At 36.0% G+C, this 15296-nt stretch overlaps 1 protein-coding gene across 7 annotated transcripts in view; it reads right to left on the bottom strand.

Annotated features, from left to right (window-relative positions):
- The window catches only part of RUFY2 (RUN and FYVE domain containing 2), a 51732-nt gene that overhangs the window by 24123 nt on the left and 12313 nt on the right, over positions 1 to 15296 (bottom strand). For 5 of the 7 annotated variants that reach the window (XM_060112990.1, XM_060113017.1, XM_060113026.1 and 2 more), the window contains 9 exons: positions 13980 to 14103; positions 13725 to 13786; positions 12605 to 12670; positions 9031 to 9100; positions 6957 to 7058; positions 6698 to 6814; positions 5685 to 5852; positions 3646 to 3743; positions 1101 to 1220 (listed from right to left, as the gene is read on the bottom strand). In XM_060112990.1, the coding sequence (XP_059968973.1) occupies positions 1101 to 1220; positions 3646 to 3743; positions 5685 to 5852; positions 6698 to 6814; positions 6957 to 7058; positions 9031 to 9100; positions 12605 to 12670; positions 13725 to 13786; positions 13980 to 14103 (927 nt within the window). Of the gene's footprint in view, positions 1 to 1100; positions 1264 to 3645; positions 3744 to 5684; positions 5853 to 6697; positions 6815 to 6956; positions 7059 to 9030; positions 9101 to 12604; positions 12671 to 13724; positions 13787 to 13979; positions 14104 to 15296 lie in introns of those variants that run through there. The other 2 variants (XM_060113044.1, XM_060113007.1) reach the window with 2 other exon arrangements.

Genomic DNA, 15296 nt, shown 5'->3' with positions numbered 1-15296 from the left:
CAAAAGAAAGTGGCACAACACTTTTCAAATGCTGAAAAAAAAGAACTGTCAACTCAGAATTTTAAGGATATTCTGAAAATATCCTTCAGAAATAAGGTGAAATCAAGACATTCTCAGATGAAAGAGAACTAAGGGAATTTGTTGCCAACAGACCTACCTTAGAAGAATGGCTAAATGAAGTTCTTCAGACACAAAGAAGGAAACTTGGAGCATCTAATTTTTTGGCCAACCCAATATATAACTCTTTATTTTCTATTGGCCAACCCAATATATAACGAATTTTTTGGCCAACCCAATATATAACTCTTTATTTTCTATTGGCCAACCCAATATATAATGAATTTTTGGGCCAACCCAATATATAACTCTTTATTTTCTATTGTTGTTTTGCTGTTTTCTTTAATAACAAAGTGGTACATATTTATTGGGGAAAAAAATACTGATGTTTATAAAGTAAAAAGTAAAATACCCCTGTCAATTTACCATCACTCGCTTGAGATAATCATTTTCCAGAATCTGTATTCTTTAAACTCTTTTCTATGTATATGTAAATATACACATATACAGTTTTAATTTTATAAAAAATGAGATAATACTTAGCATACTGTCTGCAACTTACTTTTTTCAATTCAGTGACATATACTGACATCTTTCCTAGCTGGTAATATATAGATCTATCATATGAAGTATTAATAAAAATGTTTTCAGAAAGTATCACTTTCTTTGATAACATAAGTTCCTTTGAGTTACAAAGGCCTATTATACTCAGTATCTAGAAACATAATGGCCATCAGTTTAATGCTGAACAACAGCAAAAAGAATAAAACTCTCCTTGAGCAAGAAGATAGCAAGACAGTTGAAAGTACTCTATAAACAATAAAGGGAGCAAAAACATAAGTTTTATCACAATTATGCTTTCTAGTTTTCTTTTTTTTCTTTTTTCTCTTTTTTTTTTTTTTTTGGAAGGAGAACTCCACAACCTAGCCAGCATCATTAAATAAATAAAAATATAGGTTGTCTACCATTATGTGCAAAAAAATTGGGGGGGGGAAGAGGGGGAAATTATGTTAATACAAGTATTTATTTCCAAGTATACTCACAGCTGTTTCTCCTTTTGGGAGATTTGTTTCTGCAGACCATCGAATTTACTCTGGCATTCTTGTAGATATTTCTTGTCCTCATCTTCAGTGTCCATTTGCGCCTTCTCTGCTTGCTGCAATCTGGTGTAATTCAAATCAACTTTGGGTAAAACTGAGGCTAGAACTAGGGTGTAAAAGGGTGAAGAAGACAAATAAAAGAAAAATGGGGAAATAGAAACATTTCTAAATGAAAACAAAGTTTGGGGGAAAACTCACAAACTCAAACGTGAAAGAGCCACACAATGTCTAGAAATTGTTTTGTGATTTTTTTCAATATAACATAATATACCCAGAATACTATCTTCAAATGTGCTTTATTTCTTGTTGATAATTAACAATGCAAAGCAATATAGCCTTTACCACTTACGTAAAGCATAATGAGTTAACTTTCAAAGTATAATACGTGTGTTACTGCCTTTTTACAAAACCATGAAAAGTATAGTACTTATGTCCACACTAGGTGAAGGAGCCACATTGTTATATATTATGCTAGGATGTGTATGCTAGGAATCAAGTGTGCTACAAGGCCAAGAGCAAAGACCTGCAATTACTTCAAATAACAGCCAAGTCCTCCCTATAGAATCTTTATACATTTACTAAATTATGCCAATGTTCTGTGTGTGTGTATATATGTTTTAAGATTCAAAAGAATTTATTACTAGTTGGCAACATTCTCTAGAGATCATGTTTGTTCCTCATCACTGAATTTTTAAAATTAGCTTAAAATGTGAATTCTTTTTTTCTGTTTTTATTTGTAAGTCATTGCTTCTCCCTGTGCTTAGCTCCACTCCCTGCCTCCTATGGCCATCTAGGATTTCTTAGATTTAACGTCACTACTTTTATAAGAAAACATCTCCCAAGTATTCAAGGGACATTAAGTCCTTGTAGGGAATCAAAAGAGAAATTTCTATTCAACTAACCAAAAAAATTACCTCTTCTTTTCTTCCTTAAAACCATGCCAATGGCGCGACCCTCACACATTTCAAAAGTATAAAGGCCACTTCCAAAAAAAGAGAGTAATGTAACATTCAAGTTATCTCTAAATCTAAATTTAAATTTAAAATATTAAGATGGAGAGATGGGAGACCCAAGCTTTTCTCTAAGGGTACAGAAATGAAAATAAAAGTCAGAGTGAGGTAGGCCTTGAAGTTGTGCTATCACAGAAGAGGGCTAAGGGGAACTGGAAAATCAAGGAGCTAAAGCATAAGATGATGGCCAATCTGGGTTATAAACTATTTTAAAACATAGTAAAAAACCAGTAAAGGAGCTAGTAGGCAAAGAGTGGGCCAATGGGGAAAAAGGTCTGTGCCAACACATTGTGAAACCAAAGATTAACTTATTATTAAACAATTTTTATATTTTCCATCAAAAAGTAGCTAAAAAGATAAAACTGCATTCGAAAATTCTGACCTTCAAAGGGTCAATACTCAAATAAGCCCTTGTGCACAAGGTATGAGGAATTTTTGGAAATCCAAGTGCACCCACTCTGCTTTATGGCAGTGTATTACCACAGCAGCTGATCAAGAAGTGTACAGGGTTCCTAATACCCTTTCAGAACACATAATAGCATAAATTCTTTTTCAATTTAATATATTATAAAATTGTTGGTTCTCTTTTAGTCTGTTTGAATACAAGTGGTTTTCAGAAAGATATATCTTTGACCAGCTTGTACTGGTCCTGAGTGTCACTGCTGGCACATTTCACCAATGACATTGCAATTGTTCTAGTTTGAGTTAACAAATCATTGTCACTTCATAATGGAATGGACAGAAATCAAAAACAGAAAAAGGTAATAAAGATGTCCAAAATGTAAAAATGGGGATAAAGAAAACAAAAAAGAAAAAAGAAGAAAGAGGATGTCAATAAAAGAATATTCATGTCAATAAAGCATTAATAGTTATGTTTTTCATAAGTAGATTCAAAGAAAGCAATGATAAGACATATGTTGACACCAACATGACAGGTCAATGGAAATACATTACACTTTCCAACAATAAAAGTGAAAAATGCCAATATAAAACAATTCAATTTAAACAAAATTATTTCCTGGGTTAGGTTGAGGGTCCTAGCTCAAAGAAACACCACTAAACTGCCAACTCAGAAAGCTTGATTTCACATAAAGGGATGGTGAATGACAAGGGATATGACAATCAATATGCATGGAAATCAATCAGGGATAATTCCACCATGGATTTTGTTCATTTTTCACTTTTTCGAGGTTTTTTTTTTGTGTATTTGTTTTATGTAATACATTGGACCAAATGAAACTGCCGATATTAGGCCTTTCTAAATAATCTACAAAATGGCAAGTTCAAATGAATCAGGCTAATATAAAGCAACTTGATTCCATGCAACAACCAAAACAAAAAAGGCAAAATTCTGCTGGGCTTTAAAAAAAATTCCTAATCTAAATTTTCCTAATGGTCTTTGTGGCAGGTGTCAGAGTTGAATAAAGAAAAGGGGGGTAAAGAAAGGAAAAAAGAAACTAAGACTGGAAATGCTGTACCTTTGTTCCAGCTGCCTCATGGCTGCAGTAATTTTATTGGTTTTTTCTTCTAGTCGGGCAATTATTTCATTTTTTTCTTTCAAATCAGCTTCAGAGCCCTATTTAGAAAAACATAAAAGCTACAGTGGTTTTGATTTTTTTTTTTTTTTTTTTTTTTTTTTTTGGTATGTGGGCCTCTCACTGCTGCGGCCTCTCCCGTTGCGGAGCACAGGCTCTGGATGCGCAGGCTCAGCGGCCATGGCTCACGGGCCCAGCCGCTCCGCGGCATGTGGGGTCCTCCCAGACTGGGGCACAGCAGGCGGACTCTCAACCACTGCACCACCAGGGAAGCCCGGTTTTGATTTTTAAACCTGAATATCTATAAGCTTTGTATACCATTTTGCTATGGGATTGTTCTTTGAAATGAGCAGAGTTTATTTGTTGATTAAAATACTCCTAGATGCACCCCTATGTTCATAGCAGCACTATTCACAATAGCCAAGACATGGAAACAACCTAACTGTCCATCAACAGATGAATGGATAAGGAATATGTGGTACATATATACAATGGAATACTACTCAGCCATAAAAAAGAAAGAATGCCATTTGCAGCAACATGGATGCAACCAGAGATTATCATACTAAGTGAAGTAAGTCAGAAGGAGAAAGACAAATACCATATTATATCGCTTATATGTGGAATCTAAAATATGGCACAAATGAAAACTATCTATGAAACAGAAACAGACTCACAGAGAACAGACCTGTTGTTGCCGAGGGGGAGGGGGAGTGGGGGAGGGAGAGACTGGGAGTTTGGGGTTAGTAGATGCAACGTATTACATATAGAATGGATGAACAACAAGGTCCTACTGTATAGCACAGGGAACTATGTTCAATATCCTGGGATAAACCATAATGAAAAAAATATTAAAAAGAATGTATATGTGTGTATAACTGAGTCACTTTGCTATACAGCAGAAATTAACACAACATTGTAAATCAACTATACTTCAATAAAAAATAAATTAAAAATAAAATACTCCTAGATATAATAAAGCAGTACTACTACAACTAGTCTTCATTTAAAATGTAATAAAGGGAGAATTCCCTGGTGGTCCAGTGGTTAAGACTCTGAGCTTTCACTGCCGAGGGTGCTGGTTCAATCCCTGATCGGGAAACTAAGCTCCCACAAGCTGTGCAGCAAGGTCAAAAAAAAAAAAAAAAAAGTAATAAAGGAAAAAAAAACCCTCAGCCTTCAATATTTTCAGAAGATGACAGAATAAACTCATGTAAAATACGCTATTTTTTCAAATTAAATTGTAAAGGGCTTTTGGCAACAAATCTACTTAACAGCAATGTCACTTTATTAGAAAATTTGTAACAATTATAGTAAAGCATTTCAATCAAAATTAAATCTCTTAGGACTATACTGTGTAAATAAGTTTACAAAAATGTCTTGCACATTTTGACTGAATTTTCCCAAAAGATTTAAGCTTCATCTGTTAATCTTTCAGCATTAAGAAACAAACTCAGGTAATTTTTTTGTTTGTTCTTTGACATTGCTACATTTCTTCAGCTTCCATTTAGGAAGTCACTGGTTTTTACTACCGACATGGCACAATTAAAATGGGCTCATATCTCTTAAAAACCGAATTTTCATACAAACATTCATTTCAATTTATTTTTTATTTATATATATATTTTTGGCTGCATTAGGTCTTAGTTGCAGCACATGGGATCTTTCGTTGCAGCGCGTGGGCTTCTCTCTAGTTGTGGGGTACTGGTTTTCTCTTCTCTAGCTGTGATGCGCAGGCTCCAGGGTGCACGGGCTCTGTAGTTTGCGGCACACAGTCTCTCTAGTTGAGGCACGTTAAGTCCAGTATTTGTGGCGCGAGGGCTTAGCTGCCCCACTGCATGTGGGAACCTAGTTCCCCGACCAGGGACGGAACCGCATCCCCTGCATTGGAAGGTGGATTCTTTACCACTAGACCACCAGGGAAGTCCCTCATTTTCAATTTATATAACAAGAAGTTCCAAGAATTTGAGAACATTCCTTACCTGCAACTTTTGATACATCTCTATGTTAATTGCTTTAACTTCCTCTAGTTGTTGTCGAAGGCCTATCAGAGTATCTTGTTTCTCATGTATATCTTTCTCCAACAACTTCATGGCAAGTTCAATCTCATGTTTCATACTAACTTGTACCGCCAGCTCATTCTCCACATCCTGCAATTCAATAACAGCCTCAATTCACACACTGCTTCAGGATGTCAAAGTCAGATACACAACAGTTAATGACAACAAAAAGGAGTTACTATTTATTATGCAGACTACTCCTTTTGAGTTATAAGCCCCATTATAGAGAATTAACTAGGCCCTATAAGAACATTCTAAATATTTTCAAATGCACATTTTGTAAAATGAAAGCATTTTCCACATTATATTAATTATCACTATTTTAATGGCTAGAGAATTATGTATTCTTATGCCTCATAAACTCAGTATTAATTTTCCTTAAACAAAGAAATGAAGTAGTCCATATCAGTAAAGGCCAAAGATAAATCAAAAATCCCATTTCACAAAGTTTTAATTTCTTCTCTTCAAGAATTTTACATCAGAAGGATCCTAACATTAAAGACAAAGAGCAAAAGGGATGGAAAGGCTGGCAATACTCTCTTCTTGACCTGGTTTGGTTACACAGGTATTTATGTTATAATCCATCAAGCTACATATTTGTATTTTTCTGTCAGTATTTCATAATTTAGAAAGGTTAAAAAATAAGTTAATTTTAAATATGACTTTACTATTTGAATATTGATATCTGAATACATCATTCTATTCTATTTTTCATAATGCTGGTCACAACCTACTCATTTCACAAACACAGACTGTAACATAGTTTAAAACCACTGTTTAAAAAACACTGACACAACAGGAGTTTAAAAGAATTTGAAGGGACTAAGGGGATCAGATTGCTATCCCACACCAAGGAAGATAAGGCTGATAGAGATTTTAAGTGGTGCTTAAGGGTAAATTATCATTTTTACTAATGTAACTGTAATGTAACCTACTTGTCTTAACTGAGATTCATCTCGAAGCTGCCTTCTGGCTTCATTGTACATTTCATCTAGCCCCTGCCTAGAATGCTTATATGTTTGAAGCTCAGTTTCCACATCTACTTTGGTAACCTAGGAAGAAAACATAAAACTTTTAATTTCTATAATCACTACTATTAATTAATACAGCACAGATATATCCAGTCTATGCAAAGGTCCCCAAAAGGGCTATTTCTGATGCAAGACAATCTGTCTGCAATCAATCTATACTTACTTCTAGGTGCTGCTGTGTTTTCATTAAAATCAATTTATTTTCACTTCGTAATTGATGATTTTCTTCTTGGAGTTTAATGATATTATTCTTTGCTATTGCTAACTAAAAATAAAACAGGGGCAAGAAAAAAAGATTTTACACATCTTTATTTATACTTGCTTTACAGGTTATGTTCATGACTATAACAACAGAAAATAAAATTTGAAAACTTGTAAAATATCTCTCACATCTACAGAAATTTTCATAAGAAAAATGTGCTCCTATTATCCCGATACCAATTAAAGAAATTATACTCTTATTTCTATTTCCTTTTATTAGCCAGTCAAATCGTATGTTAGTAGAAACATATTGCTTATCTGATTTATAATATGTCCTGAACACAAAGTGCATGAGTAAGCATATGAAGAATTATATGGTAAACAGTTAAGACTGTAAAGACTTGTGTAAAGACAAAAACATCTGTAAGGAAAGTTCTGTTATTATTGAAAATGTAACACAGACATTCATGATAATCAAATAGGACACCCTTGTGAAATCTGGGCATGCTGAGTGACTGATGATCACAAATATGAGACAGCTCTCACTCTCAGAGTTAAATATGAATGACTAAGTGATTTGGCTCTGAAGCCTAGAATGAAAAGAGGGATCCTAGGAAAGGAAAGCAGGAACTACTCCCCAATGTTGGCTTGCAAATAAATTTCTGAACACTTGGTCAGAAAGGCAACTCGAACTTCACAGTGTGCCTATTATGGTCAAGAAGAGGCACAAACTAGTGAGGAGCTCTCTCTAAGGGTCCCAATCTATCAAACTATCAAATGGTCCTAAACTATATGAAAATGCAGTCATGCAAACAGTCATGTGCTTCCTGGTTTGGGAAAATTAGGCCAGTTCTCAAAGAAATATGAATTTTAATTAACATGTAAAGTAGGGTTCATAGCACTAATAACAGATTTCTTCCTCTAGCCTAAATAATTCTGAAAATGGAAAGCAATAATTTTTTAAAAAATTTATTTTATTTTTATTATTTATTTTTGGCTGCATTGGGTCTTCATTGCTGCGCGGGCTTTCTCTAGTTGCAGCGAGTGCCGGCTACTCTTTGTTGCGGTGCGCAGGCTTCTCACTGCAGTGGCTTCTCTTGATGCGGAGGATGGGCTCTAGGCTCGTGGGCTCTAGAGTGCAGGCTCAGTAGTTGTGGCGCACGGGCTTAGTTGCTTCGCGGCATGTGGGATCTTCCTGGACCAGGGCTTGACCCCGTGTCCCCTGCATGGCAGGCAGATTCTTAACCACTGAGCCACCAAGGAAGTGCGGAAAGCAATAATTCTATGGTTAGATAGATTAAAAAAAAAAAAAACTTATCTCAAAAGCAACTTTACAAATAGTATTAAAAAGAGATCTGAGGGAGTTCCCTGGTGGCCTAGAGGTTAGGATTCGGCACTGTCACAGCTGTGGCCCGGGTTCAACGCCTGGCTGGGGAACTGAGATCCCACAAGCTGTGCGGCATGGCCAAAATATTTTTTTTTGAAGTTTTTTAAAAAAGTTAAAGAAGAGAGCTGAGGTAAATTTCTGGTTCTGCAACCACCAGACAACTACTTCGACAATGCAGGAAACCAGAGCACATGGGATGAGTTTTACACATGGGAGGGTGGAAAAAGGGCGTACATGATCATGGAGTGATGCTTGTAAGGAAAAGTAATCTGAATAGGAGAACACGAGGGACAGGATCATTTTAATGGTAATTTCTAACTATAGGTGATACAGGTCATCCAGATTAAAAAATGAGACTCATGGTTTATTTATAGAAGAGTTGTATGCATTTCATCTTTGGGGCTCATTTCTAGAAGCTGAGTATCTCAAACAATTCACAGATTCACCTAAGAATTTGCCAGAGAATACATGGTTTCTTTAGAACTTATGATCATCAATTACAACTATACTATAAGTATTCCATCATAATGATGAAAATGTGTTTGTGTGTGTGTGTGCGTGCACGTTTAATGCATTCATACTTAAAATGGAAAAGGATCACCAATACTAGGTCCATGAAAGGCAATTATCCATGGCTAGGTGACAATACCTCTTCAATCAGCTTAGTATTTGACTTTTCTAAAGAGTCAACTCTTGAATGGAGACTGCTGACTGTGCTGCTGAAATTAATAAAGAAAAAACTCATTCAGAATCACACAAACTCACAGAGGCAAGAAAAAGTATGTTATCCTGGACTCATCATGTTGACTGACATGCACCAACTGCCCTGTCTGAATTTTTTTTTTTTTTTTTTTTTCTTTTTGCGGTATGCGGGCCTCTCACTGTTGCGGCCTCTCCCGTTGCAGAGCACAGGCTCCGGACGTGCAGGCTCAGCAGTCATGGCTCACGAGCCCAGCTGCTCCGCGGCATGTGGGATCTTCCCAGACCGGGGCATGAACCCGCGTCCCCTGCATCGGCAGGCGGACTCTCAACCACTGCGCCACCAGGGAAGCCCCCTGTCTAAATTTTTGATTGTGGGAAATTTCATTAAGTTGGAGAACTTGAGCTGACTAACAGCAATAAAATCTGTAGCAAAAGAATAAAATTTTCTATTAAAATTCCATTTGATGCTGCTCATTATATTTTGCTGTCTTCTTAGGGTCCTTCTTATATTTAACTTATAACATTTAGGAATTAAAATTCCACACAAAGATTACTAAATATTGTTAAAAACTAAATTCAAAATTATTTTAAATTTAGGATGAATTTTAAATGTCCACTTTATAATTAAGTGGCTTAATGAAGCTTGTAAATAGTGGTCTTCAACACAAGCTCCCTCTGGTCACCCTCTCCACTTTCATAATAACTTAAAGACCTCCCAAGTCACCCATGGTTTGGGAAATGTGAATATGAGACACCCAGCATCAGGTATCCAATCAGCCTGCAGCTAAGCAATCACCCGTCTTTCAAGGATAGAGTCAAAAGTCAGGTTACAGTATATGAACAAATTTGTTCTGTGAATTTTTACTTAAATCGATCAAGATTGGACATTATTGTACATTTTACTGAGTCGTTTTTCAAGGCCTGCTTGATTCTACCATCTCAAACTTTCTCTAATAAAATGAAATATGCTGTATACGTTACAGTAAAATCTATAATAGATTCAACAAATTTTATACTAGCCTCAGAAGTAAGTAATGGCATATTAGTTTAACTGATGAAACAAGAAAAATGTTTTTCTACTCACATTAAATCATTTTTAAAATACAATCATTCTTAGGTAAACAACTTGAATTTTTCACAAACAGCACAAGGGTATCCTGATGGTGATATGTAATAAGTACAGGACTAGGAGATGGAAGACCAAGTTTATAGTCCCTGCTTTTCTACTTTCTAACTGTTTCAACTTCAAAGCTGTAAAACCTTTCTGAGCTTCAGTTTCCTTATCTATAAAATCAGACAATGATATTTGCCCTACTTTTATGTGGGAATCAATAAAATAATAATCAAAAAGCACTTAAAAACAATAAACGCTCAACAGTTGTTTTCTTTAAGTGAAGGATAATAAGTGAGTTCTATTTTTTCTGTTTTCTATACTTTTGAAATATTCTAAATGTACAAGAACTACTTTCTAAAGAGACAAACAATAAAAAAGTTAATACATAAAATATACAAAAGTAAGGTACCAGTATTGCTGTAACTGAATAATACACATAATTGAAAAGGGAATGAGAAAGCTCCTCTGAACTGAATGAAATAAACTCTAAAGATAAACAGTTGAGTAAGAATAGTAAAGTACAGACTAGTGTAAAAAGTATGCTACCCTATGTATCTCTGGAGGCATATACAAGAACCTAGTGTATTAACTACTCCCAAAGAGGGAAACCAGATGGTTGGAGATCAGGGAAGAGGGAAATTTTTCATTTTATGTTCCTTTTGAAGTTCGAACCATGTGAATATATTCACTATTCCCAAATAGTGAATAAAAATTTAAAAGTAAATAAATAAGCAGTACAAGGTTGCATTCATATATACAATCTCAGAAATACAAATTACAAAATACATATATATATGCATATATTTCCTATGATACCAATTTTTTTTTTTTTTTTTTTTTTTTTTGGCAGTACGCGGGCCTCTCTCTATTGTAGCCCCTCTCCTGTTGTGGAGCACAGACTCCGGACGCGCAGGCCCAGCAGCCATGGCTCACGAGCCCAGCTGCTCTGCGGCATGTGGGATCTTCCCGGACCGGGGCATGAACCCGTGTCCCCTGCATCGGCAGGCGGACTCTCAACCACTGTGCCACCAGGGAAGCCCGATACCAATTATTAAAACTCCATGATAAAAAAAAGAAAAGACACTGATATAAGATCTTTCTTCTCTCTCCAACTTCAGAGAGAAAGCAAGAGTTACAACTTATTAGTTTCTTTTTCTAAAATGGGAAAATGTTTAACTGTATTTTCTGATTGTAATGCATGTTTATTGAGTGAAACTCAGAAAATACAGAAAAGTATAAAGAAATTTAAAATTTTTTAAAATTATTTTTTATTATTCATAATATCACCCAGAGATAGCCATTTTTGAATTATTCATCTTAGTTAATGAGAACAGTCTGTTTCTAACAATGTAGTAAATATTATTCACTATACCTGTGCTATCTGGTATGGCAGCCATAAGCCACATGTGGCTTCTCTGAATTGAAATGTGCTGTAAGTGTAAAATGCACATTGAATTTTGAAAACAGTACAACAAAATATATAAAATATCTCATATTTCATGTTTCTTTTTTATTTTTTTTAATGTGGTTACTAGATATTTTAAATTACCTTTGTGACTCACATTATATTTCTACTAGACAGAACTATACTACACTATTTTACACACAAGATCTCAGAAATTCTTCCCAGATAGAGTATTCACTAACAGCTTCAATGACCAGGTGACATTGTAAGGAGAAAACTTCCACCATGGAAGATGACAGTCACACTGACACGTGAAGTCCTTTGAAGTAGGAAAAATGAATTTTTTTCCTACTTCATTTCCACCAAAATGATATAAACTTTCACCCTATCTAGCCTTTTTTTCTCAAGGGTAGAAGGATAAGTCTGAAATTCTATTTTTTTTTAAATTTATTTATTTTATTTCTTTTTATTTTTGGCTGCATTGGGTCTTCATTGCTGCTCCTGGGCTTTCTCTAGTTACGGTGAGCGGGGGCTACTCTTCGTTGCAGTGCGCGGGCTTCTCATTGCGGTGGCTTCTTATTGCAGAGCATGGGCTCTAGGCACAAAGGCTTCAGTAGTTGTGGCATGCGGGCTCAGTACTTGTGGCACATGGGCTTAGCTGCTCCACAGCATGTGGGATCTTCCCGGGCCAGGGCTCAAACCCATGTCCCCTGCATTGGCAGGCAGATTCTTAACCACTGCGCCACCAGGGAAGCCCTGAAATTCTATTTTTAAATGTCTCTGAAGATTCTATTTAAAAATATGACTCTCATTTTCTGCTGAAAATCAATTATTTCCAATAATTCTCTGTATTCTCAATTTCCATTCACTCTCTATCTGCTCAACCCCTTTTCAAAGATGCTTAGAAAAAAGGAATAGGCTTAAGATGACCTGAAGGGGGGGGAAAAAACCCTAAGACAACATCCAAAATGTTCTAAGTATCCATGTGTCCATAATACTTACTTCAGTTGTCTATTTAATTCTTCAACATAATTCTTCTGGTCTAATATGGCAGCAATTTGAACATTCCTAGAGGAGGGGAAAAAGTAGCTTTGTGCTAACTGGAAAGGTATTTACTGGGTGACCAAAAAAAAAAAAAACCACACAAAAGATCTAAATTATCTAAAATTGTTGTTAAACCATAATGGTAACACAACGTTATCTTGCCTTTAAAATAAAATTCAAGAATCTTTATAATCATATAGCAGCAAGCTGTGTACTAAATAACTATAACTTTTGTTAAATAAATTACTTGCTAATATTAAACAATACCATTAGTATGTTTTTAATTTTTTTTTTTTTTTTTTTTGCGGTACACGGGCCTCTCACTGTTGTGGCCTCTCCCGTTGCGGAGCACAGGCTCCGGACGCACAGGCTCAGCGGCCATGGCTCACGGGCCTAGTTGCTCCGCGGCATGTGGGATCCTCCTGGACCAGGGCACGAACCCGTGTCCCCTGCATCGGCAGGAGGACTCTCAACCACTGTACCACCAGGGAAGCCCTGTTTTTAAATATTTTTGCATTTATTTTTTTAAGAAATATATTTGACATATAACATTTTGTAAATTTAAGGTGTACAACATGTTAATATAATACATTTAATATTGTGAAATGATTGATGTTATGTCTTAAAATAAACCAGCATTTGTAAGCTTATGAATAATAAGCTTTCATTTCTTTTTATCACAGAAACAGAGCTGACTATTAAAATGGGTCTCCGGGGAATTCCCTGGCAGTCCAGTGGTTAGGACTCCACGCTCTCAGTGCCAAGGGCCTAGGTTCAATCCCTGGTCAGGGAACTAAAATCCCATAAGCCGTGCAGCACAACCAAAAAATAAATAAATAAAAAATAAAATGGGTCTCTAAACTACTGGTATGACCAAAAGTCATACTTCAGATTAAAACCTCCTTCTAAGTGATTTTTGCTTTGTAAACCTTGTAAATGGAAGTGAAAACAAAACAAAGCAGGAACTACACAGAAAAAAAGGAAATAAAAACCACATTGCAAATAGATGGACCTCATACTGATTTGTAAAGAGCTACATATAAAATACAACATGTGAAATAACTTAGGAAAATCATACCTTTCTTTATTTCCAATATCTTCTTCATTCTTTAAATACATGGAAAAATCAATCACTCCAACCTAAAGTAAATAAAGTTATTCTTATTTAGAGGGTGAAAATTCTAGAAGTACCTTTAACATACAACTGACTTTCATCCCTAATTTTCCTCTGGTGTTTAACAGCACTGTTTACAACTTAGAGTAATACCTGGATCAAAGAGGAACAGTACAAACTGAAAACACTCTGCATTTGGCACTAGTCATTCTCACTTACTTGTGAGTCTAAATCCTCTCCCTTTACACACAGATTAGCGTCTATCACATTCAGGCCAACCAGCAGCCCAACAATTACTGCTCCTTCTTCTTCCATCATTAGTGCATGATACTCATAGAATTCACTGTGAAAATTAAAATAATAAAAATCTTAAATTACAAATTTATTTCGAAAACTAAATTTTAAAATCTCAATACCTTATTACAAGAATGGAACCAATATAAATTAGGTAACTTGAAATTAGCCTTTCTATATGCAAATAACTTAAAATTTTTGAGATTTAAATGTCTATAAAGAAAACGTAGAAGAAACAGACTGAAGGAGATAAAAGAGGAAAAGGAATTTTGAGAGAGAGAAAAGAGAAGCAAACAGAGATTAAAAAAAAAGGGGGGGGCAGCATTGAGGCCTGGAATGTTTGTGACTCTCAAAAGATACAGTGACTGCTGCTGATCTGATTACGATACTTTTTAGTACAGTTGAATTTTCATCCCAGGATTTATTAAGACGCTTAGGATAAAGACTAATGTGGGGAAACGAACATAAGAAACATTTCAAGTCCATTTTCAAGTCAATGCATTTGGTATATCTATTGCAAGTGCTCTTAATAGATAAGCAGTAAAGATATTTATGGATATCTAGATCCCAAAAAATGTTCAAACAAGAGACTTGTGAAAGAAATAGGACAGCCTAAAAACTAAGACTTGACAACTAATACTCAGAAAACGATTTATCACTGTCTCATGCCTTCCTCAAGAAATCCCATGTATATTACTTAATCACCTTAATTAACCTTCAGAATATCGTTGAGAAATTGAAGGTGTTTAAAGCATGGTTATTCTCATTTAACAAATGGGAAAACCAAGATGTACAACTGGAGTCACAAGTAAAATAAAAAACGACCAGGGACTTCCCTGGTGGTCCAGTAGTAAGAAATCCACGTTCCAGTGCAGGGGATGAGGGTTTGATCCCTGGTTGGGGAACTAAGATCCCACGTGCCGAGGGGCAACTAAGCCCACAAGCCACAACTACTAAGCCCGTGTGCCTCAACTAGAGAGCCACGTGCTGCACACTACACAGCCCACACACTCTGGAGCCTGCACACCACAACTACAGAGCCCACGTGCTCTGGAGCTCACGTGCCATAACTACAGAGAGAAAACCCACACGCCACAACTAGAGAGAAGCCCACACGCTGCAACGAAGAGCCTTAGCACCACAATAAAAAAGATCCCTCAGGGCTTCCCTGGTAGCGCAATTGTTGACAGTCCGCCTGCCGACGCAGGGGACACGGGTTCGTGCCCCGGTCTGGGAGGATCC

This window comes from Mesoplodon densirostris, chromosome 1 (assembly GCF_025265405.1).
Source record: "Mesoplodon densirostris isolate mMesDen1 chromosome 1, mMesDen1 primary haplotype, whole genome shotgun sequence".
NCBI lineage: Eukaryota > Metazoa > Chordata > Mammalia > Artiodactyla > Ziphiidae > Mesoplodon > Mesoplodon densirostris.
Note: the sequence above shows the minus strand (reverse complement) of the source record. Positions and strands in the feature narration are given on the sequence as shown.